Here is a 26,508-nt window from a genome sequence, read left to right on the forward strand (position 1 = left end):
CATAGGGCGTATAAGGAAGTTCATAGACGCGGAAGATAAGTACAGTGCAAGGTCAGTAGAAAAGTACGACCAGGATCGAAATGCCCGGAACGAAAGTCTGCATCTTGGGATCGGGAAACTGGTGAATTTACTCTTTTTAAGACGCGCGTCTCACAATGCTCTTTTCGGGCAATATGTGCGTGTTGCTAACTTTACCCAACTCGTGAAGTCGCACAGTCGGATGTTTTTTTCTTTCTTTCTTGGAAAAAACATATATATATATATATATATATATATATATATATATATATATATATATATATATATATATATATATATATATATATATATATATATATATATATATATATATATATATATATATATGTATATATATATATATATATATATATATATATATATATATGTGTGTGTATGTGCTTTGTTACAGCTTTAACTGTTATGAAATGCGCTGTATAAATAAAATTGTATTGTATTGTATTGTATTGTATTGTATATAACCTTTCCAACTACGTAGCACGGACCACCATAATTGATCGATCAACATTAAAATACAGTGGCCAGGTGTATTTTGATGTATAATCAAAAACAAGGCAGATCTTATTCCATTAAAATTATAGTTTATGTCACTGCAGTTTAAGCAGTTTGAATATGACTGTTTGAATTTAGAAAAATCAAAAATTGGACTAGCGATTTAAATAAAATATATTGTATATTAGGCGGCACGGTGGGGAACTGGTTAGCACGTCCGCCTCACAGTTCAGAGGTCGTGGGTTCGATCCCGGCTCCGGCCTCCCTGCGTGGAGTTTGCATGTTCTCCCCGTGCCTGCCTGCGTGGGTTTTCTCCGGGTACTCCCACATTCCAAAAACATGCTTGGTAAATTGATTGGACTCTCTAAATTGCCCCTAGGTGTGATTGTGAGGGCGGATGTTTGTTTGTCTCTGTGTGCCCTGCGATTGGCTGGCAACCAATTTAGGGTGTCCTCCGCCCACTGCCCGAAGACAGCTGGGATAGGCTCCAGCACGCTCCGCGACCCTTGTGAGGAGAAGCAGTATCGATAATGGATGGGTGGATATTGTATATTAATGTTAAAAAAATTATACCAAAGCGAATACTTAAAACAAACAGCCCTTAAATAAAACGACAATGTACTTTTTACTAAATTGAACTGTATGTAACAAATGTCAAATTAATGGATTAAAAAAAAAATCCTGAAACGCACATTTTGCACATGCATGTAATTCAGCGCCCCTCCTCCCCCAATTTCCGCGTACGTACCACAAGAGGGAGCCCGCGTACCACACTTTGAGGATATAGCATTCGAATGCTACTGTATTGATGGTGTACAACACTAATGTCTTAAGTTTATAATATTTGGTAGCAATTAAAAGACTGTATATGTTAATACCCTTAAGTTAAGGCCTGTCGCCTTTGTTTTGGGACTTTTTGTTTTTGTATGAAAGTCAATTGTGTATGACATAAACCTGCGTATTAACATCCTACTGTTTATCCACACCTGTTTGTATTTGTACTCTCTTTGTTTAATAACTCACACAAATCCCCTTTTCTTTTCTTGTTTTGATATGTTTTAAAGGGGCTCTTCGATTGCTAAAATCATCGGGGGCAATGTCAGATCATCAAACAGGTTCGACCCAGTGGTGAACATGTGGGTTTATGAAGAAGTGATTGATGGGAAGAAGCTTACTGAGATCATCAACACGGAGCATGAAAATGTCAAATATTTGCCTGGTCACAAGCTGCCAAAGAATGTGGTAATTGTCCGGTATAAAGGGATCCATTGGGAAAATATGTTTCAACATGTCCTTCTTTACAATTCAGGTTTCATTCTATTGAATAGTTTCCTGCAGCTAAATGTCAAGTTGACAGTTTAAAACGGTGTTGGAACTATTTTGTTGTGATGTCTCATGTACTGCACCGTCTACACGCAAGCATGCAAGCTGCGCGTCTATTTTTCTGAGCCGCTGGTTAATCTGAAAACTCTTTCCAGTAGGGCTGCACAGTACATTGAAAAAATATCGTTATCGCCATAACGGCCTATGCAACATGCATATTGCAAAGGCGTGCAATACATTACCTATGGGATTGTATGCTTTTATCTGCATTTGACCAGCCAGATGCAATCTTAAATGCGCATTGCCACCCAATAGATGGACATTATCTAAGGGAAATACAATGAATTAGCCAAGAATACATTGAGCTTGCTCATTTTGCCGCATGAACAACGTGTACTTCTTTCATGAGATAATAAAACTGTCATTTCTTTAGGTACTTATTAAACATGGAAATTACTAGAGTCAACATCCATATTGTTTTCCCCAAAATGCTCAGCCCTACAGCCCTACTTTCTAGTTCTCTGAAGATCTTTAGAAGAGTCTGTAACAGATCACATCAGTATGACCTAACCTACAGTATTTACCGATGTTTTGTACAGGTGGCCGTTCCAGATGTCGCAGAGGCGGTGAAAGGAGCCAAGTTGCTCGTTTTCGTCACTCCGCACCAATTCATCCGCTCACTTTGTGACAGGTTAAAGTCTCACATCACAGGCGGGGCCATTGGCATTTCACTCATCAAAGTGAGATCCGCTTTGTACCTTCTCATGGCCAACTGAAATCAAAGTTGCCTGATGATTCTGGCAATGAATTGCCTTTAGGGCATCGATGAGGGTCCGGACGGATTGCAGCTCGTCTCAGACATCATCAGAAAGGAACTGGAAATTGAGGTCAGCGTCCTGATGGGGGCCAACATTGCCAGGGAGGTGGCAGATGAGAAGTTCTGTGAAACCACCATTGGTGTGACGCTCTTTTCATTATTTGGAGTGGATCACTTCTTGCAATTTGTTGCCTGTGACTGTTATCACTTGAGTTACTATTTCCCTGCATTCTTTTCACAAGTATAGGCTCCACAAATGAGGCCAATGGACATCTCTTCAAAGAGCTGCTTCAGACTCCCAACTTTCGCATCACTGTGGTGCAGGAGAGTGACACAGTGGAGCTGTGCGGAGCCCTGAAGGTAACCGCGTGCGCATCGTCCAATCCAATCACAAGGCCGGATGGGGCGCAAACGATTATGTGTGCCCGTAGAACATCGTGGCAGTCGGGGCCGGATTTTGCGACGGCCTCGGATTCGGAGACAACACCAAGGCTGCGGTGATCAGGCTGGGCTTGATGGAGATGGTTGCCTTTGCCAAGTTGTTCTGCAGAGGCCAAGTGAGTTCCGACACCTTCCTGGAGAGCTGCGGCGTGGCCGACCTCATCGCGACCTGCTACGGTGGACGAAACTGCAAAGTTGCCGAGGCTTTTGTCAAAACGTCCAAGGTGACTGTTCGCAACGCCTCAGGTCCATCTGGCTGACAATTACACAGAAAGCACGACAAAAACTGTTGGAATGTTGCTCACTCACGCGTCACCTTTTTTTGGGCGTTTACAAACTGACAGTCAACACTAAATTGATGCAAGAATGTACACAGTGAATGCTCAAACTACATGGAAATAAAAGCAAAATGTCTATAATGACATCGAAACATCACGTCACATAATAAGCAGCCGCAGATAGACAAAGGATCCAAAATAAGGACGGATCATGCAAAACATGCATTGAGACATCTTTTTAACAGCACATCCTCTTCATTAGTCCATCGCAGAGCTGGAGGCTGAAATGCTCAATGGACAAAAACTGCAGGGTCCGCAAACTTCGGCTGAGATATACCAAATTCTACAGAAGAAGGACATGGTCGACAAGTAAGTCACCCGGCCTCCCCGGCGGACAGCGAGTACGGTGAATAGTGACGCATTTGACTCTCTTTCTGCTTTAGGTTCCCGCTCTTCGTGTCCATATACCAGATCTGCTATGAAGGCAAAGAGGTGAAAAAGTTCATCAGCTGCCTTCAGAAGCACCCGGAACACATGTAAAATGACCGCGGGTTACTGTGGTTTGACTGCTGTGGAGCGGAAAGGCTCAACAAGATTCATGAGCTGGAAAAGTCAAGTGCAGCCCCTGCCATGATGCAGCACTTTTGAAAGCGTAAATGATTCGAATTCGAGAATTGTTCTGTTTCTTCTGCATTTTGTCCTTGTTACAAGCAGTCTTTTTTTTTTTTCCTTCAACATGACACTTTTCACTCGCTCTGCTGTATACGTTAGCTCAAGAGACTCCTTGACTCGCCCGCCACGTATTTTGGTATTGTCTCTATTGCCGCCGCCTCAACTTTGTGTAAGAGCATTCGGTTGTTTTTTTTTGTTCATCCTTGCATCCTTTTTGCAAGCGCCTTTTGTTGGTAAATGGGAAACGGTCTTTCACTTGAATAGCGCTTTTCCACCAAGTTAGGCACTCGAAGCGCTCCACACTGACATCGCAGCTACCTACTGATGGCGCAGCATCAGGAGCAACTGGGGATTGGGTGTCTTGCTCAAGGACACGCTGACGTGGCTACAACAGCCAGGGATCGAGGCCACAACCTCCCGGTTGGGAAACCATGCCGCCCCATCTTAGTCAATAGTTTTCCTGCGCGTGCGCTTTTTTTGTCGCGTGTCTGCAGTTTTTGTAATAAACCTTTTTGTGAATCCATTATCTGCATCACGGAAGATGACTTTGAAATAATCGCTTAACGTTTGCCTTTGTCCTTTAGTCCAAAGTGGCAGAGGTGTCGAACATGTGAGCCGCGGGCCAAAAGTGGCCCCTGCAGGATGAATTGGAACGTGAAGAAAGTCATTGGAACTGGGGCAGAAATGCGAGAATGTTGCACGCGTAAAAACGGCGAAAAAAGAATTCCTCGAGCTACATGAGTTCATGTCATTTGAAAGCGCAATTTTTCCACGGCCTTGTGACTCCCAAGTTGTGCGCCTGCCTCCCAATACGACGACATCGGCTCACATGCCCAAACTGAAGCACGTCTGAGGTCGCGTGCGTGGGAAAAATCCTTCAAAACAAATGTCATGCATTCAATGAAAAGAAGTACCTGCTTGTGTTTGCATTAAGACAAAGGCAAAACCTGATTGCATTAGTACACTCGAGAATTGCTTCATGGAACATGTCGGTCGCACATGATGAAAATGTGTTCAACTCACATACACAGTGGACTTCAGTGAAAATCTGGATATATGTCAAGCGCATGAAATTGCATCGGGGGAAGTTACAAAAATGGAGATGCCAAACAATAGCAGCAACAAAAAGCGCAAACATTTAATACGCCTTCATCACGGAAAAGGGGGGCAAATGGGAGAAAAGTGCAAATCAACCGAAATCATTTGGGGGCGGGGGGGACTATCCCCGCTGAATATGCGAGTGCCAAACTGAGATTCTGCGGGGTCCACTGCCATTTTGGATTCTTTTTGAGGAGAAGAGGAGAACCTGACGTCAGTTTGCAACACTTGCTTTTTATTCAAATTGTTTGGCTCGGGAAAGAACATGGAGCTGTTGCGAACTTGTCCCGTTTGCAACTTTGTTTTGTTCTTTGTCTACCCAAATATTTTCTTGACAAGAATACGTACTATTCAGCCCCGCTGGTCAAAACGTGGCATTCTTTGTTGAGCAGCAAAGTCCACCCGTCTTTAGCCATATTATTATTGTAAAGATTTTTTGGGGGGTTGACTTCCCTTGAAGTAAATGAATTTAGATTTGTATCACGGGATGAAACATTTCCATGTAAAATGCTCCACACCAGATATGTTCATATATCAAAACAAATGTTGAATTGCCAAATACCAGCGTGTATAGTCATCAAGAAAAAGTAATGAGTAGAAAAACAACCCAAGCCAAAACAAACAAAATGTCCAGTAAAACAGGTAAACCGACTGTGGATATTTTTCAAATGAAAGCCTCATGAGGTAGAAAGTCTGCGGAGTTTCAAAAAGTTCTTGCTTTTCTTCTCTGACATAAGTCTGGTCTAGAACCGAATATGGATTTCCATTGTCATTGGCAGCGCGTTGGCAAGCCTTCGAGGCCGCACACGTGACCTCTGCGCCAGCCTCAAAGGCAAAGGCCACTTGGGCTTGACGTGCCCCCCGCGTGTCAAAGCTGCCTGACGTTTGCTGTGTGTGACGCGGCTCGCCGGCTTGCGGGGTAGCAGTCAGTCAGTCAGTCAGCCAGTCAGTCAGTCAGTCAGTCAGAAGCCACTGTCACTTGTTGAGTGCCAGCTGCCGTGAACATTGTCGTCGTGGGCTGCGTGGAGATCGTCAGTAAGGAATCAGGATGCGGGTTTCACTCCTGCTGGCTGCTCATCTTGCACTTGTGCCTCTTCTCCTCTGCAGGTCAGCACCTTTTGACACTTTGCAAGAAATTGACGACGCTTGACTTTCGTCCCTCGAAAAGGGCACAGATTCATTTCACCTTCAGTCATGGGCATGACTTCTGTCATGGCTGTCTTTGTTGCCATTACCCAATTCAAAAAAAAGAACGCAGCCAGTGAGGGAGGAGTGTGCTTTGCATTTATTTCAAAGGACAACGTTGAGTGGAGAAGCAATTGATGTTCCCCACCTGTGGCCGTAATGACGAGATTTGTTTGAAATTGGAAGGAAGCTTGGAGGCAACGCTTTGCTGGTGTCTGCAGCCTACTAACAGCAAAATGACAATGCGGTCAATTGTCAAAAAAGCCAATAGAGTCAAAGTAGGAGTTGACTTTTGTTCTGAATGTGTATATTTCAAAGTCAGTACTTGAGTCAAATCCAATCAATACCTATTGATGTGCTTTTATCTATGTTCCGACCGGGAGTAATACTGTGGCCTGCACCTCTGCTTTTCTCGTTCTGGCAGCAGAGCGCTCGTGCCCAGACTCTGCCAAAATATGTTTCTGCGACAAGGGCCAGACGGTCACGCTCGATTCCAAGGCAGCAGTGGCGATCGACTGGAATTAGGATGGCCAAGCACTCCCGTCAATGTCTACGTACGAACCCACCAACAACACAAAGGTGACCATCCCAAACCTGACCGTGGAGGACGGCGGGGAGTACGCGGGCGACACAAAAACTTGCCAAATCGTTGTTGGCGCCGGTAAGTTGCAGGACATTCCCATTCACTTAGTGTGACTGGTCTTTTTGGTTCGTGTGACTGGTCTCTTTGGTGGAAAACGCCACATAGCTGTCGTAACTTGCCTGTGAGCCACTCCAAACCATTGAAAAAAATTGTTGCGCCACAAACAAGTTTGATGACGCACGTAATCAACAAATGAGTGTTAGCAGCTTTGGACTTGAGTGAAGGAGTCCAATCGGGACTTGTACTTGACGAACTGTGCTTGTGCTCAAGCACAGAGTGGGTGGGACTAAAACTTTTGCCAACTCTTTTCTGTCAGTTGCGTGCGTGGTCAACGACGTGTGCAACGTCGTCGAGGGCTCCGCCGCCAAATTAGCAAGCGGCGCCGGCGATGGCGCCTGCGATGGCGCCTGCGATGGCGCCTGCGATGGCGCCTGCGATGGAGACACCGTCGCCTGGAAATTGAACGACGACGCCGTCACAGTCGGCGGGAACCGAAAGTTCGATGACGACTCCAAGAAACAAACTTTGGCGATCCTCAAGCCGGTCGAGGGTGACAAAGGCGTGTACGTGGCCACCTTCGGGGAAAAAGACGGTCGTGTTCCTGTTGAAGTTTCACGGTGAGTTTGAAGGCGCAAGACAGTCCACTCCCATCACGTTCCTCCACCGATCCTTTGTGAATGTGAAAAACACACCCTGCGGCTCACGCGGCCGTCGGAATTTGCATGCTAGCCACTCAGTCAGTCAATTTGGCATCTGCAGAACCTTCGTCCGCCCTCTCCTGCGGCGTTTCTCTGCTGCTGATGGCCAGCCTGGTTCACGTCTGCTGGATGTTCCGATGTCGCTAGCGCCCGCCGCAAGGTCCGGCCAGCGGGCGAGTCGACGGCCGTCCGCTTGGCACCCGAGCGGCCTCCGCTCAAGTTGACGCCGCCGTCTGCTTCTCCTCAGCCGCCGCTGGCGCCGCTCGTCCCTGCCTAGAAGCCTCCCAGAGGATCTTTTCCACGGCGGCGGCGACGTTTCACAGCCCCAAAATCACTAAAACCTGAAAATAAAAAATACAACTGCTGGTTTCTGTGCTGATGCAATGATACTGTGATGATGATGTGAATCGTGCCCCATGACCCTTGAAAATGACTCGGTTTTCGGCCTTCACGGGCTTCAGCGTGACACAAGTGGCGAGTCGGGTGCAGATGGTGTGCAGCTTTGGGAGGTCATGGGAAGCCACTTCCACCCAAAACCTGGGAAAGGCTTGCATGCGTGGCACTTTTTGAAGGGCTCCTGCCAGGTTGGAGATTTCTCATTTAAATGTAATTTTGCATTGGAAGGCGGTGTACACAAATTGCCTCATTTGGTGGGTTCGTTTTGATTGGAATTGGCTGTATTTTCCAAATCCCTCCTCAAAAGACCCATGCAGGGCAAATACAAAATAAATGGTGGAGAAATGTCTCTGACGACATGACACTGCGCAATACGCCCAATGACGTCACAGCCTTTCCTCCGAAGACGAATAGCAAGACCTCTCACTCGGATGCTGCCGTTTTTGTATTTGCCTTCAACATATGGCTGTTTTCCCTCAATTCGTTTGTTTTCCCCCCCCCACGTGCTCAAGAGTTTGCACGGCGTGCAAAGCGGTCATCGGTGAAAGGGCAGAGCGGAGTTGTCGTGTTGGCAGCGCCCAGTGATACATCTTTGCTGGGCATACGATCTTTTGGACGACACGCCCAGCCTCAGCACCAGCGCCGCGTCCTGCATCCTCGAGCTGCCGAGCCCAACGCATCGTCTTTTGGCCGTGTCCTCCTCGCTCTTCGCGGGCCGTTATGTCTGCGAAGATCCGTGTTGAGCCATGCCCGATGCCGAGCGCCGCCTGACTCCATTACTGGCGACGACGCCGACGCTGCTGCTGCTGCTGCTCTTGACACACTCCTTGCTTGTGCTTTCTTCTCCTGCGCCAGTGGCAGCCGCGGATGAGGGCGGCGGCCTTCCCCCCTCCTTGCCCGGGGACAATGGCCAGAAGTCCACCGCCACGCCGAGCCCCACGGGGATGTTTCTCGGGGCCACCGAAGGTGAACATCTCAGACGTGCATTGTTGCCCACACGGTGATGCAATCGCATATCATGCGAACGTCCTTTTTTGTGTTCCTGCTGCTACTGTTTTGTTTTGGCACACATCTGCCTGGAGTGTACCTGCATTTAGTGATGTTCAGGCATACATTGAGGATGGATTACAGTGTTATCATCACACAGTGCGGTGTGATCATCGGGTGTATGTTGAGGCAGCACACTGTAATCCCGTCTTGCTCTACAGATAGGAAAGTGTGTGTGTGTGTCAACCCCCCAAAAAAGGCAGTAGCCTGTATTGTGTAGCGGGGGGTTGCTGGCAATTGGTGTAGTCAAATTGTTCTGTGTGAATTCTAGAGCCCCGGTTTGCCCTGAAGGTTCTGGTGAGAGACACGGCCACGCGTCAGCTCTTGCCAGGGGCCTCAGTTGGCATTTATGTGAACCACACCTTGAGCAGCTCCACCTGGACGGGGGAGAAAGGCGAGGCTCTGCTCTGGGTGCCGTACAGCCCCCGGATGAGTCTGACACTGGTGGCCAGCATGGAGGGTTACGTCCCCAGCCCGCTGCCGTGGAGCACTGTCAGGAAACCCAGTGAGTTGCGCCTGCTGGAATTTGCCATTCCTCTTTCATTCTCATCGGCGGGCAGAAATGGTGACAAACTTCACGGCCATCTCCTTGCAGTCTTCTCTGCTGTGACGTTGCTGCTGCTTCCTCAGAGGCAAGGCAACATCTGGCTGTTTGAAGACACAGTGCTCATCACAGCCAAGTTACCCGGTATGTTCGGATGTGGCATAAATGGCACGGTTGACGTTGTCACAGAAACAGGAATCGTTTTTGTATTTTGTCCTTCTTGGTTGACAGACAGTGCCTCTCAAGCAAAGATAAAGATTCCCAAGAACCTGCTCACACTACCCGACGAGAGCAGCGTGTCATCGCTGACAGCTTACCTGACCGTGCCGCATTTAGGCGAGGAGTGTGTCAACTGCACTCCCGGCATTATCGTCAACACATCAGGTAAACCCCAAATGAACATATATTAAAAGCAATCGTGTTGCTGTGGCCCTGGCACTCCTTGGACATCGACATTCACTTGTTTGCAGTCTTGTACGGTATAAAGAAAGTGCAAATATCTTTGCAGAGAGAAATGTTGGAAATAAAAGTCATGTGAAAATTCTCCTTCAGTACAATAACATATTATTTGCACTCCATTGTGTTCCGACCGCTCGCTTGAGCAGTTTCTCGGAGCATCGGCTTGAAGCCGGCGGCAGCGGTCAGTGTCCTGCTGTATGCGGGGGGCCGGGAGCTCCAGGTTGGAGGGCCCGTCCAGTTCAGCGTGCCTCTGGCCAGCGGCAGCCACCTGCGCGCCTCTGACACCATGCCAGCGTGGGCCTTCAACCTACAGACAGGTAGGAGTCAGACATGAAGCAGGGCTAGTTGGCTTCTAAAGCAGCGCGCGCGCGCACGCACGAACATCTCTGCAACGAACGTATCTGGAACGAACGAGTCTACTTGAAGGTGCCTGGGAGCATCGGGGCCTGGGAATTGTGCAGACGGTCGATGAGCAGCTGCTTTGGACGTACACCGCTTCTCACCTGGGATACTGGATGGCTGCTCCCCTGCCTTCAAATGGTGAATATGCGTGCCGCGCGATTCCTGTGGTGTTGCGGTGCTAATCGTCCGTTTGAACGCGTCAGACGATGGAAGCGCCCTGGATTTGCTTTCCTATCACAACCTCCTGTTGGCGGCCATACTGGCAGGAAGTCTCGCGGCGGTGATCGGATTTCTGTCTTTGCTCTTGTGTCAGTGCGGGTAGGAAACGATGGCGTACATTTCACTTGATATCGCAAGCTTAGATATCGCCGACACTAATGACTTGAAATGTTTCTCCGCAAGTTCCCAGCGAGAGCCCAGGGGGAGACGAGCCCGTTTTTCCAAACTCGCCGTGGTGACAAAAGACCAAACCACCTGCGTGCACATGGAGGAGGGTCTGCTCTTCCACTCGGGTGAGAACATCCTGGCTTCCTGTAACGTCCAGTGTGACCCTTTGTCCACCCCAAGGCACAAAGCCAACTACAACATCTACGTGGAGGACCCAGCCAGTCAAGTAACAGCTCCCCTGTACGAGAATATTTCCGCCGATCGCATCAAATTTCCCCAAGTGCGTTCTCACTACATCAACAACGAGGAGGTATCTCGACTTCTGGAGCGGATGGAGCAGAACCGCAGCAACATAAACGTCGACGGCTTCTTTCCCGACAAGCTGGTTCACATCTACAACCATCCGGTGGCCATCATTCGGGCGCCGGATATTTTCAGCAAGCAAGAGCCGCAGAAAGCCGGCTGCAAGTCTGCCACGTTCCCCCGCAACGCAAACGAGTTTGACTCTCACTCGGAAGCGCCGAGTAAAGACGGCTACGCCCAGACGCTCGGCAAAGTCCAAAGCGGCCAGCAGCAAAGCGACCGAGATGAGCCCCAGCCTCTGGAAACTCCTCCCCCGAGCCAAGGCCCCCCAGCCGCATGGGGCCGCTACAGTAACCTCCTCGAGTCCTCCGTCTCCGTGCCGGGGACCCTCAACGAGGCGGCCGGCGTGCGAGGCTTCTGCGGCGGCGGCGGCGGCGGCGGTCACGGCGGTCACGGCATGTCCGGCGAGCTGCAAGGGATCTCGGAGCGCACCCTGTTGGAACTGACCAGGGGCAAATCTTCGTCCTCCCACCCCAGGGCCTGGTTCGTCTCCCTGGACGGCAAACCGGCCGCTCAGGTGCGCCACTCCATCATCGAGCTCCAGAGCCGCCACCGCCCTCCCAGCAGCAACGACACCAGCCTGGACTCCGGCGTGGACATGAACGAGCCTCAGCAGAATATCCGCGAGGTGCGGCGGGAAAGGACCTCGGTCAGGGCTTCGTCGCTTCCGCAACACGGCAGGAGCGGCAGGTACGGCGAGGAGCAGGATCTGAGCAGCAGCGAGAGCGGCACCACGGCCACCGGCACTCCGGAGGACCACTCCCTCAGGAACATTCTGGACGGAAGCAGCGGCGCCATTCCCAACATTCCCGAGGAGCAAGACGGGATGGACACATCCAGCACTCAGGAAGACAGTGAGCTCACCCAGACCCCGCCTCCACGCCGCCTGAGGAAAGGGAAGGAGAAGGTGAAATCAGAGAAGAGGAGCACCAAGCACGTTCGAGAGGGCCGACCTCTGGCCAAGCGAAAATAGATCAAGTCCCGGCGGCCCTCCTTCCCGGGGCCGCCGGCTCGCTTTTCCTCTCCCGGGCAATGTTGTTGTCAAACTGTGTGATTGTACAACTTTGCCAAAGATTGCGGCAATGTTCTGTTGAAACGTCAAGAACCTGCAAAGTCATTCTGAAGATCACCAGCGAGATTCCTCTTGTGGACCGAATGTCCCACAATACAAGCACTGAGGGTGCCTTCTTTCCGCCGCCAACAATGAAGTAAGATGAGAAGAGCTCATGCTGGTGAGTCTGCAGGACGGACGAGACACAGGACAACGTATGTAGTGCACTTATCCCCACCGTCAAGGCCCGCCCACATATACTGCTTATCCCCCCCCCCAGGAAGAAAAAGGAAAAAAAAAATTGAAACGATAATGAGAATCAAACCGAGGTGGTTTTCTGTTGAGGTCATGAACTGCCATTTTTGAAGTGCATGGAAAAAAAGTTTTTCCTTTATTTTTATTTTTTATTTTTTTGGGGGAGAAATACTTCTCACTATAGTGCAAATATTGTAGTTTATGAGTGTAAGCATCTGTGATTATTTTAAACCACATCACAGCAGCGCTGCTTTTATGCTCCTCGTGAAATGACATTTTGTGCCTTGGAGAGTCGCTTGGACATGTTCTTCTTCATTCCTTGTGTAAATTATGGCACGCAAGCAACAACGTCCAATACGGGATTCATGTTCATGCCCAATGCCAAATCCAGAAATATTTGCAGCAAAATTGATGTTTCAAGCTGAGCAGTTTTGCCAAATGTAGTCTTCCATGATGGATTCAGCTTTGGTTTGAGTTGTCATGCATTTGTGTGTAGATACTCGAGTAGCTTCTGTTATGTGACTGTGATGTTGTTGGTTGTGCAGTTTTCTTCTAATTCTACTCTTGATGCTGAATTGGTTTAAAAACCTGTTGCAAAAGATGTGACATTCATTGTTTTGGACATTCTTAGAAATGAGTAGAAAAGCAATCTATGTTCTTTTTAAATGTAGCAGCAACAATAGAAGCACTTAATGATGAGTCAGCAGGATTACGCAAGAACAGAACATTCACGTCAAGTCGTTGTCTTTAAAGTGCTGAATGTATTTGGAAATCGTTGTCAGTCATGCCATATTTCTTTGCAATGATTATGTATTCATTTTATTGTGCTTTAGATTATTAAACACGTTTGTTTTGAATCTTTGAAAGATCTGTGAGTTTGATCCTTATTCGTAAGCTTGGTTGTATGCTGCGGCGGGTCATATTCTGGCCACAGGTGTGCACTTTACATTCATCCCCAAAAATTGCGAGTGAGCCCCAACCCAACGATTGTATTTGGCGATCAATTTGGAACACTGAGGATCTTCGGATGCCAAAAGGAGCGTGTCTGCACGTTTGGGAGGTATGAATAAACATCTTAAGCCAAAGGCCATTTTGTATATACAAAATGAATGACTATACGCTATACAAGTTTTTCTCTGCATGTACAAGGTGTTTTTGGATTGTCTTTATAATCATCAAAGTAAAGAAGGGACTTTATTGATTGGAGACGTGAACCTGTATAGAATGTGCAGTTGAAGAAAAAACATGGATTTTGATTCCACCTTTAATAAGTAAATTCATTAGTTATTATACTTTTGCAGCTTCAGAAGCCGATAAATGATAAAAATTGCATGTGAATAGCATGCACTTGTTGAACAAATGAATTAGAGGGGCCATATTCTCCACCTCCAAAATAACACATTTGGACACAAGGGAGCAGTGTTTGCCACTGTAAATAACACGTCCGTGTACAACGTTGTTTTTAAACCGTAAACATATGCGTTTGACTTCAAAACATGAACATGAGAAAGAATATCATCAATCCAGCTCATACTTCCAGGTGTTTACATCCAGATCTGATGCAAAACGTTGAAGAAAACAACTTTTGATTGAACACACCCATTTTTTGTTTGAGATCAGGTGTTGCAAGTGTCCTACTAGAATTTTTACATGGATGTGTTTTCTCTACATTGATTTCATACAATAAACATCACTGAATGGCTATTCTTAGCCAAAAAGCAATACACAAGTCAAATTTCCATAAGCCTTAAAGAACGATGCAAGCAAACTGTTTTGGAGATTGTTCATCATGCAGCAAGATGAAGAAATGAGCCAAAACACAGCCAAAATGTCAAAAAAGTTCATCAAGGACAACAAGTTTGTCCCGAGGCTGCATGGAAAATCAATCTCCAGACTTAAACCCAATAGAGCATGCATTCCCCCCCACCCTGTGATAGGTGAAGCTGAAAGGAGCAATCCCCCGATTAATACAAACAACTGAAAGAGGTTGCATCACCCATAATATAAGACTATCTGTTCCAATAGTATGGCTAACATCAACTAAATTTGCTGTGGCTTTACAAACAATCTTAGAAATTGAGTATCCGATTTAAATTAAAGTTGAGATGTTGAAATCTCTCTCTTTTCATTTGTGTGCATATGCATATATTTAGATTCATATGGGTATTATACACATGTACGTATACTACATATGTATGCTGTGTGTATATATAGTATACCGGTACATGCGTGTGTGCGCGTGTGCCTGTGTGTGTGTGTACCTCTACTCCGCAGGGATGTCTCTTTACGCCTCTCTGGAAGGCGAGCAGATGATGTCATCCCCTAAGTGTCCTTATCAGGACAGCGCAGTGTTGCTTCAGACTGGGGAGGGTAACGCAGCAGACACACGGACTCCTCATGAGCACAGCTTGAATCTTTTTTTAGTTCAACGACTAGAAAAGGCAAGTTGAGGGATTAGTCTTGAAAAGAGCCCAGTCGTCTGCAAAGGTAAGCTCGTGTTTATGCTTCCATTCCACGTGGACATGATTGTACAATGTGCACACATGCAGTGCGCTTGTGATGCTCATTCATCTGAATTAGGCTGAAAGGATTTACATGAACCTGAATGTAGGACAATGAAAGATTGAAGAGGACATGCATGGTTACAAACCGAATAAACAACAAGTATGTGCTTGCTTTTGCTTCGTATTATTGAGCAAAACAATATACTGACATATACTGCGGTTCGTATTTTAGGAGCCACACCTCACATGAACGCAAAGAGTTCATAGAGAAGTTTGGGTCTGTAAGTCAGTATTGCCAGGAAGTGGATTAACACATCGAGATTGCAATGACGTTCATTTGGCTAAACTTGCTCAATAAGTAGCAAACAGGAAGGAAACTGTGGAGGCCAAGGGAAGAGAGAGGCTGAATCTGTAATCTAGCGCTAAACAAGGAATGCTGCAACTACACATAACACAAAACGGATCTACATTTTTTGGTGTGCTTTGTGTACATAACCGATTGTTTTTATGATTGTACTGCGCTAATAACTGACCTTTATGTACTCACGAGATACACGAAAGGAACTAAATTATACACAACACAAACTACCACTCGACAAGCAAGTCACCCACCTTCGAAACACTTGCCCAATGTACCCCACAAAATAGTCTAGTGAAACACACTACATAATAATCACTCGCTCATGTAAAAAAACAAAAACAACAAAAATACATCAATAGGAAGTGTGAATCTCAAGAACTCGATTTCACAAAGGAAAATGCTCTGATTTGCATATTGCTGAGAGGGCCACTACAAAAACTTTGTATGATTCCAGTGTAGTGGCAGAACAGCAAAGGTCAAAACACACGGCAAATAGCGCATCATTCTAATTCGAAGCCAGCTCTCGGGTCAGGAAATAAACCTTTAGGGAACCTTTCCTAAACAGATATTGCAAAAAGTTACAGCTGTGCCAAGAGCAAAGCACAGCTTTGACGATTTATCGCCGTACTTTGAATGTGTAGGTGTCAGTCAAAAAGATTTTATGTGAGCAATGCTATTTCCAAGGGAGACATTACGCAAACCATTGCAACTGCACTTAAAATACAGCACAGGCAACCTTGTGCAACACAGTACGACACATTCTCTAAATCTTCTAAAAAGGGTAGCGCTTGATTGAGCTAATCCAATTCCAAACTAGCCCCCCTTCAAACCAAGGATTTTTTTTGGGGGGGGGGGAGTTTAAATCGTTTTCCATCCTCCACAGAAAATGGATCCACCAATCCAAATGGACAGCGTCATGTTTCTCCTGGTTATGTGCTCCCTCAGCAAGGTAGTAAAAGATCCGCACCGAAGCCGGTTTCTATGCTTGAATAAGAGTTGCAATCAAGAAAGTTGTGCTTCAATCACGTCAGCTGCTTGTGGCTGAAAATCACGAAGAGGCCCATCAGGAACATTTGAACCATTACGGGGAGCATCCGGCAACAATCGCCATGGCCCAGTACAAGTGCTTCCAGCGGATGGTGAGAGGAGAGCATCACCGCAAAACACAAGCAATGGGTGAGGATGATGATGTTGATTTTGCAGAACATCTGCAGCAAGGCCATCGAGTCAAAATTGAAGAAGTGCAGAATTTGATGCTCTGCCTGCAGGACCCGTGTGCAACATGACATGGGACGGCTGGTTGTGCTGGGACGAGACCGAAGCGGGACTCTTAACAGAGCAGAGCTGCCCTGACTACTTTAAAGACTTTGACCCTTATGGTAATATTTTTGCTTATATACAATTATTTTGGTCGATTTTGATACTGATCATCGATAAGGGGACACAGCGAATACTTTGACAAACAGTATACCCCTTTGAAGGGCTATTTGAAATACAGTGGGACCTCTTGTACATTTGGAAATTCAACCAAAATAGTCATTGTTGATTTATTGATTGATTTTCATTTTTTTCTGCATGTTTTAGCTTCTCAATTATTTTCTGCTACACCCCCATCATTTGTCTATAAAATGTTTATAAGTGAACCTCTGCATAACAATGTATCCTTATTAACATGAAAGAAAACCAAAATGATCAAAGAAAGAACGATAGATCAACTTATAACAAGGAGAAACGTTATTAATATTGTTTTTTCATCTCTCTCCAAGTGTCCGCCTTTCTTTGCATTCCTGTTGAATATTTTTTTCCATGGTGTCTCTTAAGGGTTTGTTCACTGCCACTTCATATCTCCTACTCTGTGCAGTGTGTGCATGTGCTCGGTGCCAAAAGACAAAAATCAATAAACAAACAAAACAAAACAAAAAACACCATTTACTCCCTGCATGTACTCTGACAAGGGGAGCACCACTGCCACCAACTGTAGTGGATATGGAGTTACACTTTATGCTAGTGGGGCAAAAAAAAAAGAAGCATTTTCCCCAGGGCCACACACCCCAATCAATGTTTTGTTTGAAAGCTTCAATGTCAAGACATCCTTGATGTGTTTGAGTCTCACTTCCAGTCTGCATTTTGCCATCAGCGCTAGCGTCCAAAGTTTGTACGGAAACGGGCAATTGGTGGCGTCACCCGGAGAGCAACCGGACATGGACAAACTTTACCAACTGCTATGCCAACACAACACATCATGGCACGGTGAGAACTCATCAAATCTCGTTAACCACAATTAGCCTCTGGAATGTTCTGTCGTGAAAAGTTGTCCTTATCCCAGGTGGCGATGACTCACTTCTACCTGGTGATGATCGGTCACGGGCTGTCGCTGGTCTCACTGATCATATCGCTGGGAATATTCTTCCATTTTAAGTAAGTGCATGCTGAAAACACTTCACAGTAGCATCTGCCTGTTTATTCCATTATTCAGTCAATTTGAGTTCTTTTTTTATTTTTCATCAGTGCTACTGGGGCGGCACATACTCTATGCACTTCCTAACCAGATATGTAACAAAAATGCTATTTTACATATGGACAAAAGGCATGCCCTTAATATATGTCATTTTTGATCATGTATTTTTCAATGCATGTATAAAAGATCCACTATCCTCGCCCAAGAGCAAATGGTTTGAAGCAAACATCAAAATAAACACATACTGTATTTTTTTTCAAGTGCAAGGGGCTCTTTTGCATAAAAATGATCATTCAAGGACAGCACAAAACTGCTGAACAAGAAACCAACAAAATGTGCTAGAAGGCGTGTTAGCTTGAACACTACATTTTTTTCCCCATAAAAATAAACTCACTCAAAATGTTAATATCGTTGATGTACTATGTTTATGTTGCATATCATTCCAAATCCGTGACAAAATATTCGGCCTACTCATGTTGTCGTATCGGGCGGTACAAGGCCCGATGTAAGGGCAACCAAGACGTGTCTGCCACCTAGTGGTGATTGGTGATATTACAACATAAAACTGCAGTCGACCCCTGCATTTTGCAGCTCAGCACCCACAGATTCACATATTCATTTTTTTTCTTTTAACGTCATTATTTTTTCATATTTTCCGTTTATTTGCGGGATTGTATTCCCCTATTTTTTTCTTTGTGGAAAAAGCACATTTCACGTTTAAAAGCGTTTTATGAAGATGCTTGTGTGTTTGTAATTAAAAAAAAAAAAAAAAAAGAATTGTAGGACCGCATGTGCCCCATGGGACGCTAATTGCCCATCTCTGAGATCGACGCTCCAAAATATTCATCAAGAAATCAAGAAAATATATACACCGGTCAAAGGATTTGAAACTCTTTCCTATGCCATTGAATGAGAAACCGTGTTCAAACTGTTGACTGGTGATTTCTCACAGTATTGACTCTTGCACTTCATCCGGTCCATCATCACTATTGTGTGATTATCTCAGAACATTCAACCTTTCTTTAAGCTAGTCTCCCGACTAAGATAAATGTCCTCTGTGCAAAGCAAACACGGTGTAAAATGTTTGTCCGCGTTACTTAAAGGATGAAATGGGCCTGGGGACTACAAACAGAATTTCTCCATGGACTTTCCCCTGCAGGAGTCTGAGCTGCCAGAGGATCACGCTGCACAAGAACCTTTTTGTCTCATTTGTCCTGAACTCAATCATCACTGTTGTGTGGCTAACCAAGGTGGCCAAGAAACAAGGGCACGCGTACGACGACTCAGTAAGTGAGTTGCCCTCTTTCCGGGAGCAGGCCACCGAGTCGTCGTCACGTTCTTGTTGTCCCGTTGCCAGGCGAGCTGCAAGCTGCTCATGTTCATCCACCTCTACCTGCTGAGCTGCAACTACTTCTGGATGCTGTGTGAGGGCATCTACCTGCACACTCTGATTGTGGTGGCCGTCTTTGCCGAGAAGCAGCATCTCTTGTGGTATTATCTGCTTGGCTGGGGTGAGCATGGAGCGGAAGAATCGCGCGCAAGCATTTTGCGGACATCTAACGCACGTGCTTTCAACTTGACAGGTTTCCCGCTGGTGCCGGCAGTGTTACATTCCATAGCACGCCACTGCTACTATAATGACAAGTGGGTTTTTTGAAATATAAAATGTAACCGCAATTTCCGGACTAATGAGGGGTAAAAGGGATACGAGGTAGAATTGGGATTGGCCCTAAATGTATCGGCGGCGTGAAACTTCTCAGTGCGTAAAGATCTATGAATTAGCCACATCGTTGTTGAAGCCACAGGGTTCAACGCATGGGAAAGAAGTAGCGGTTCATAGTCCGGAAATTACGGTACTTTGTTGCTTTCATATCATATTTGAATGAGGTTTTGTGTCGACAGGTGCTGGGTCAGCTCGGATACATCCCTGCTTTACATCATCCATGGGCCGATCTGTGCCGCATTGGTGGTAAGTGTCAAACCATGACATCTGTCTGTCCGTCTGTCTTTCTGTTTGTAATGGTCTTTTGACTGGACTTCCTCACTCCATCAAACAGCTGCAGGTTCTGACCGGACCAAAGACATCAGAAGTTATTATTCCAGTCCGAAAGGCTTCACACTGGCTCCCAGTTAGCTCTAGAATCGATTTGAAAATTCTGCTTCTAGTTTATAAATCGCTGAATGCTTTAGGTCCCGAATTGCATTAAAAAGAAGTGCTAATAGAATATAAACCCAGTAGGGCTCAGCCTCAGAGTTGTGCGGACTCGGGTCAAATAGTGGAGCCCAGAGTTCAAAGCAAACATGGTGAAGCAGCATTTAGCTGTGATGCTGCATGCAAATAGAGTAAGTTGCCAACAGAAGTGCAGTCAAGTGTAAATGCTTTTCAAACCAGGTTTAAAACTATGCTCTTTTCCCATTTCTATAATGAAGGTCTTTTAAAGCCTTTTTAAAGTCATGCCCTCCAAAATCGTGTTCTTGTACTGTACGTTCTGTTAGTAATATGAATAAGCTCATTTCATTTCTTTAGTTTCTTTATTTACCTACTTTGTTTCTTGACTTTGCTCGCACATTGAGTACCTTGTGTGTGAAGTATCCATCCCTCCATTTTCTTCCAGGTGAACCTCTTCTTCCTGCTGAACATTGTGCGAGTTCTCATCACCAAGCTGCGAGTAACCCACCAGGCTGAGTCCAGCCTGTACATGCGAGCGGTGAGGGCCACACTCATCCTCATTCCGCTTCTCGGCATTCAGTTTGTGCTGCTTCCCTACAAGCCCCAGGATCACTGGGTCTCTGAGATCTATCTTTACATCATGGAGATCCTCATGCACTACCAGGTGAGTGCTGATTCAGCATCGAAACATCCACCGGTGCTCACGAGCAGCATTTGTGCAATCGTATGTCTTACTAAAGACACTCTGTGGCGCTTTCAGGGTCTCCTTGTGTCCACCATATTCTGCTTCTTTAATGGGGAGGTAAGCCACGCTCACCTGACTCGGGACATTGACTTGCCGCTGATCAAGTTTCACTATGACGCCATATCTACTTCTTTGGGGCAAAAATTGAGCTGGGCGGGGAGGTAATGACTTGCATGTCATTTAACAGGCAGTGGTAGATCTGAATCTTGCACCTGGAATTAGAACAAGGCAAAAAAGAATTAAATAAAAAGACCCATAAAGTCCTATACATTTCTCTTAATAAATTCCCATGGAAAGTGTCCAAGATTGAACATTTCCAGTATTTTGCAACCCTAAATAGGCCTAATGTAATGTTTTCCAAAGCTGACCTTTGACCCCACCCTCCCGTAAGGTTCAGACCGTTCTGCGGAGACACTGGAACCAGCAGCAGATGCAGTTTGCCGGCACGTTTGCCAACGCCGAGCTCTTCCGCTCGGCCTCTTACGTGGCGTCGTCGCTCACCGAGGTCCACCGCTGCTACAGCATCGAAAGTCACACCGAGCACGCCAACGGCAAAAGCTATTCGGACATATTCCGATCCGACAGCCCGTTTGTCTGAGAAGGACTTGCCGCGCGGGAGGCGCTCAAAGAGACTCCAAGGAACTGAGATGACTTTTCCAACTTTTTCTGTTGCAAAACCTTCCTACGAATGGAATGTAAACGGGCCACTCAACGAGCTTCACTGTGACGTCTTTCTCACATCTGGTGGACTTAACAACAACAACAACAAAACGACATGTTTTCAGGCCAAATGAAGCTACTCGGCTTCATCGAAGAGTGACATTTTCGCAACAGGTTTGACGACTCACAAAAAATTGGGGATATTAGGTTCTCGGGTGAAATGAACCTGAAATATTCTAACCTTTACATGTGGACTTTATTTGACCTTTTGCAAACCTTTGACTGCCAATGTCCAATTGTTCAATGATCCAGCAGTTTTTGCACAAACATGCATTTTTTTTTTTTTATGATGAGAGAGGAGCTTAATCTCAAAATTTACAACAGGTGTTGGATCCATGAATAGACCAATACATTTCCAAGGTTGTCCACTGCTGTGCCTTTCTGTGACTCTTCCAGTCTCTATGTCTCATCCAGCTGGTTAATGGAGAACAGCAACTTGTGCAAGAAGTAGTGAAACATTGAATAGATTCAAAAGTTGACCTGTAAACATTTCATAGTCCAAACTATTTGTGTGAGGCGGTATATGTGGCACCATGTGGCGTTGTAGTCACATTTGACGTTTTCCTCTCTTTTCTCATTTTGCCGTGTTTTGTCTCACTTGTTGCTGTTGTTTTCCTTCTTTTTCTTTAATCTATAAGGTCTTCTCCTTCAAGTACGCTTCAAAAATACCCAGGTCCACGTTGTTCTTATTCCAAAATGCTGGAGAAGAGATAATGAAGTAATGGATATCATATTGTACATACAGTAAATGACACTTATGTTGACATACAATTTGAATATTGTAACTTGTAAGTTGTGATGAGCTATTGAGGAGCTACAGGTTTCAGCCTTCTGAAACACTGACTGACTATCTGTCAGCCTCCACTGGATAGCTAGTTGTGTACACTACTTTATATAGCTGCACAAAACACTGAACAATGACTTGAAAATAATGCCAATGTTGGCAATTTTTCTTGATCGATCAGCCATTATGCGACTGTTTTGTAATAACCATGAACCTTGTATAGAAGGGAATTATAATGTGGCTGTAAATAAAATTGGCTGTGTAATAATAAACTGCTGCCATTTACAAGACAGAAGATATTTCTCTGACACATTAAAGAAAGGGTGGGATTTCCTTTTCCCGCCCGAGAAGTCGACCGCGACTTTCAGACAAAGTGATGGCATGTTTGCTCTTTGCTTTTCGGCCAGCGTGTGAACACAGAGGAAATCCCAAAGGAAAACCCGAGCAATGCATCATTTGGCAACCTAAGATAGACAAGCTGAAAAAGCAATTAACCCTAGAACACTAATGTCGGGTGATTTTCACCAACACAATTTTTTTCTTATGTGATATTTTGTATTGGGAAATTAAAGCAGACAACTTCCAATTTGGCATACAGCGTTGTACATTTACATAAATTGCTGGAAACTGTATTTCATATCGGGTTAAATGTACCCGACGTTAGTGATGCTATTACTAATTTTAACGTTGGTGTTCTAGGGTTAATGTGACACACTTTTAACCTCGTACATACGAAGCAGGATGTTTACCATTCGCTTGTGCCCACTCCTTTCCCCGCCCCGCCCATATTTAGCCCTCTGCTTGAGGCATCATCCACTTCCTATTTCTAAGAATACTTTTGCACAGAACTTTTGAAGCTTGCCAGAAAACACTTCCTCCGTCTCGTGACCAACAATTGTTTGTTGCCTTCACTTCCACATGCAATATGTCAGCACCAAGTCAGAATTGGTAGCACCTGTGGACATAAAGTGGCAATATACGTTCTGCTTATAGGACCGATTTACTGTTCCTAAGCTGGGTAAGAAGAAGCCACTTGAACAGGTAGTGAAAATGTACATCTTTCAATGCACAGACACGAGATGTAACCCAGGCTTCGGGAACTCCGGGAGCCATATCCTGCCTGTTTTGGATCCCTCCCTAGTACAACACACCCATGCATGCTGATGAGCTGATCATTTCAATCAGGTGTGTTGTAGTAGGGAGAGATCCAAAACGGTCAGGATATGGCTCTCGAGGAACCGGAGTTCCCTACCGCTGATCTAACCATTTTCTATCCCACTGATAACTGTTCAGGGATGTGAGGAGCTGGAACCGATTCCAGCTGACAAAACCCAAACTACATTTTGCACTGGTCGCCAGCCAGCCAGAATATTTGTTATTTCTTGTCCAGTCATCCTTTCACCTTTGTATGGAAACCCATATTCTCAAACAAGACCCAAAGGGCAAGCAGTTTGAGGTACAGTTAAACAAAAACTCACACATCACATGACCATCTTACCCTGTCACGACGCACCAGCGCATTAGAATCTCTGAATACTTATTGTGAATTAAAAAAAAAACACATTTATTTTAAACTGTATTTTATTTCCTTTGTTGTACATATTATCAACTAAATAAAATGTAAAAAAAAGTATTTTACATACATATAATAATATTTCCTTGTTGTGTAGTTACTGTATTGCTTTGATGTTTGATGTCATTCGCTCGTGTCATCTTGCTTTCCTGCTTGCAATGCATTGTTGTCTATATTAACAGAGATGGGCATTCCGTCCCGGGCACGGAACAGTCAGTCCGTCCGTCCACAACATGGACGTCCGTCTAGGACTTGACCCGTTTAGGGACAAACTACATGGAGAGTCGGAAACCCACTTGCGTCCTTGCTGAGGCCATGCTTTTTAAAAGACTTCTCGACCTGGATGGACGCCCATTTTGTGGACCGACTGACGAAATGTAAGGACAGAAGCGCTATAAAGGGACGAGGACGGACGGGGTCGGAGGATGATTATTTACAGAGGGACAACGACGGAAGGGTGCCCAGGTCGCGGACAGATGACGGACCGGCAAAATAGGGTAAAGTGTTTCGGCTTTTCCCCTCAGGGGTCGCCACAGCGAATCAAGTGCACGCTCGACTCGCATCATTGATTTGGCAAAGTAATGCTTAGAAATGTGTCCAGCGAACACACACATCTGACGCATCTGGCTCAGGGTGTGATGTTGTGTATTCTTGAGTGCAGGAACAGCTGACTCTTGAGAACAATAGAATGTGTTCTTGTCCACACTTGAGTGTGTGGAGGGCGTGCAATTCAAGGGTGAGCTATGTGGCCTGCATGTGTGGATATGGTGACCCAGTCTGGGCGGGGACACAGGATGTCCGCGCGGCCCTCTCAGACCAACACTGCCTCAACGTGACGAGTCCAAAAGGGTGGAGGCATGCATCATGAGTGTGATCATCTACTTGTACATGTGAAAGTGGGAGGCTGATCCTCATCAAATATGATAAATCATTTCAGACGTTTTTATACATTGTTCCAGCTACAAAAAAGACTTGTCGCTCTCAAAGTAACACCAATGACCAACATTCAAATACAAAAGCGTAGTAGGCCTAAATGTCAATCAAAAGCAAGGCGGATGTTTTATTCCTAAACGTCAGCATTATTATAAGCCACTGCAACATTATTCCACTACAGGAACATTGAAAAAAACAAAAAGTACTTGCAACCAAGAAATGTGAAGCCGCTCAGATTTTGTTGAAGTGGCATCACCTTTCCGAGTTTCATTCATCCTTTCCATATACTCGACAGTATGCCGGTAAACTGTCATCTATAGGACTGGAGCATAAATGACTGTTTATCCTAGCAAGCCATGATTTGTGTTTTGATGTAAGTATCGCATGTGCGCGCCTCCACTGTCGGGAAAGTCCTCATAGAAAAGGATGATGTGTCTTTTACACATCTATGACACCCGACACGTGCTATTACACCTTTCCTCTTCATCATTAAAATTAAGGGAGTGTTTTAATTGCTATGACAGTGAATAACTTACTTTCAGACTTTTATGTCAGTTAAGAATGTCAAAACAGCCTCCACAATTCCCGTTTCATTGTGCCCAAAGTGCAAAAAAATACAATGGATTGAATGTTAATTACACTGATTTTAAATGATTTAATCATACGAGTTAATTTAACATAAGTTGATTGGACTCTCTAAATTGCCCCTAGGTGTGATTGTGAGTGCGGATGTTTGTCTTTGTGTGCCCTGCAATTGGCTGGCAACCAATTCAGGGTGTCCCCCGCCTACTGCCCAAAGACAGCTGGGATAGGCTCCAGCACGCCCCGCAACCCTTGTGAGGTTAAGCGGTATAGATAATGGATGGATGGATGGATGGAGTTAATCTAACATTTGAGTTAACCAGCATAATGAAATAGTACTACTTCCATATACTTTATTACTCCCTTGGGACCGTTCCCTCAAGTGATTTCATCTCTGATGACAATGATGATGGTGGTTGGAACAAACCACCAGAACAATCGCAGTGTTTCACTGCTGAAGATTTCAGTTCCTACAGCGGGCCGGTACGTGCAAGGCGTATGGTCAGTCTCGTCTTTAGCATCATCTGCCAACAGGAACTTCCTCGCTCCTCTTCCAGTTTCCTGCAATTGTTCTCTGCACTGCCACCATTTGAGGCTCCACCCAGGATCTTGGAAAAGGTGGGACGTTAACATGGTCCATTACCCTTAACAGTCATGGACGGAGGAGGTGCGGTTGTGTGAGAACATACACATTAAATATCCACAAACGTTTTCAGCAATGTTCTCTTTAGATTTGATCATCTACAATTCGCACCTGCATGATAGCATTAGTTATTTTCCAGGCGGAAAATGACCAAACTATGTCATCTCACATCAACTAATTCCCACAATTACTGTAAACCATTTTGGCATATCCCAATTTGAACATATATAGACAGTAATATGAATACTTGAGCACCTTTGAGTGCTTCTCAGGATGTCCCTGAAGTGTTTTGGAGTGACAGCGGAGAGACGCAGGTTCGTATGGTGTGCAGGAAGGAAAAGGAGTTGCTGGGAATTCTCGTACGGAGGCTCCTCAGCGAGCGAGAGACGTCCCAGCTGGGCTCGGCTGGGCGTTACTTCCAAGTCATCTCAGGGTCGCAGGCGCC

At 45.5% G+C, this 26,508-nt stretch overlaps 3 protein-coding genes across 3 annotated transcripts; all 3 read left to right on the forward strand.

Annotated features, from left to right (window-relative positions):
- LOC147154080 (glycerol-3-phosphate dehydrogenase [NAD(+)], cytoplasmic-like) lies at positions 1–4,586 on the forward strand. Its single transcript, XM_086040817.1, has 8 exons — positions 1–121; positions 1,596–1,773; positions 2,454–2,594; positions 2,673–2,811; positions 2,919–3,031; positions 3,103–3,336; positions 3,653–3,759; positions 3,834–4,586. The coding sequence occupies exons 1-8, from the start codon at positions 81–83 to the stop codon at positions 3,928–3,930; spliced, it is 1,050 nt and encodes a 349-aa protein (XP_085896943.1). The 5' UTR covers positions 1–80; the 3' UTR covers positions 3,931–4,586.
- A 3,920-nt stretch (positions 4,587–8,506) lies between these two features.
- fam171b (family with sequence similarity 171 member B) lies at positions 8,507–13,456 on the forward strand. Its single transcript, XM_086040828.1, has 8 exons — positions 8,507–9,048; positions 9,401–9,634; positions 9,725–9,817; positions 9,905–10,057; positions 10,279–10,449; positions 10,559–10,672; positions 10,738–10,852; positions 10,937–13,456. Exons 1-8 carry the CDS (start codon positions 8,829–8,831, stop codon positions 12,255–12,257), a joined length of 2,421 nt encoding a protein of 806 aa, XP_085896954.1. The 5' UTR covers positions 8,507–8,828; the 3' UTR covers positions 12,258–13,456.
- Positions 13,457–14,946: 1,490 nt separating this feature from the next.
- LOC147154082 (calcitonin gene-related peptide type 1 receptor-like) lies at positions 14,947–22,705 on the forward strand. Its single transcript, XM_086040841.1, has 13 exons — positions 14,947–15,254; positions 16,339–16,404; positions 16,487–16,631; positions 16,724–16,834; positions 17,593–17,705; positions 17,782–17,873; positions 19,073–19,199; positions 19,271–19,424; positions 19,497–19,557; positions 19,816–19,882; positions 20,529–20,747; positions 20,844–20,885; positions 21,220–22,705. The coding sequence occupies exons 1-13, from the start codon at positions 15,225–15,227 to the stop codon at positions 21,424–21,426; spliced, it is 1,434 nt and encodes a 477-aa protein (XP_085896967.1). The 5' UTR covers positions 14,947–15,224; the 3' UTR covers positions 21,427–22,705.
- The last annotated feature ends 3,803 nt before the right edge of the window (positions 22,706–26,508 follow it).

The sequence above is a fragment of the Filicampus tigris genome, chromosome 1, assembly GCF_054856515.1.
Source record: "Filicampus tigris isolate MCC_2025a chromosome 1, RoL_Ftig_1.0, whole genome shotgun sequence".
Lineage (NCBI taxonomy): Eukaryota > Metazoa > Chordata > Actinopteri > Syngnathiformes > Syngnathidae > Filicampus > Filicampus tigris.

Bases quoted from the DNA above. Each gene is read 5' to 3' on its own strand.
- LOC147154080 (XM_086040817.1), top strand. From the start codon at position 81: ATGCCCGGAACGAAAGTCTGCATCTTGGGATCGGGAAACTG. The intron at 1,774-2,453 runs GTAATTGTCCGG...TGTTTTGTACAG, and splicing joins ACAAGCTGCCAAAGAATGTG to GTGGCCGTTCCAGATGTCGC. The intron at 2,595-2,672 runs GTGAGATCCGCT...AATTGCCTTTAG, and splicing joins TTGGCATTTCACTCATCAAA to GGCATCGATGAGGGTCCGGA.
- fam171b (XM_086040828.1), top strand. From the start codon at position 8,829: ATGCCCGATGCCGAGCGCCGCCTGACTCCATTACTGGCGACGACGCCG. The intron at 9,818-9,904 runs GTATGTTCGGAT...CTTGGTTGACAG, and splicing joins CATCACAGCCAAGTTACCCG to ACAGTGCCTCTCAAGCAAAG. The intron at 10,058-10,278 runs GTAAACCCCAAA...TCGCTTGAGCAG, and splicing joins CATTATCGTCAACACATCAG to TTTCTCGGAGCATCGGCTTG.
- LOC147154082 (XM_086040841.1), top strand. From the start codon at position 15,225: ATGCATGGTTACAAACCGAATAAACAACAA. The intron at 16,835-17,592 runs GTAATATTTTTG...TTTTGCCATCAG, and splicing joins TAAAGACTTTGACCCTTATG to CGCTAGCGTCCAAAGTTTGT. The intron at 17,874-19,072 runs GTAAGTGCATGC...TTTCCCCTGCAG, and splicing joins GGAATATTCTTCCATTTTAA to GAGTCTGAGCTGCCAGAGGA.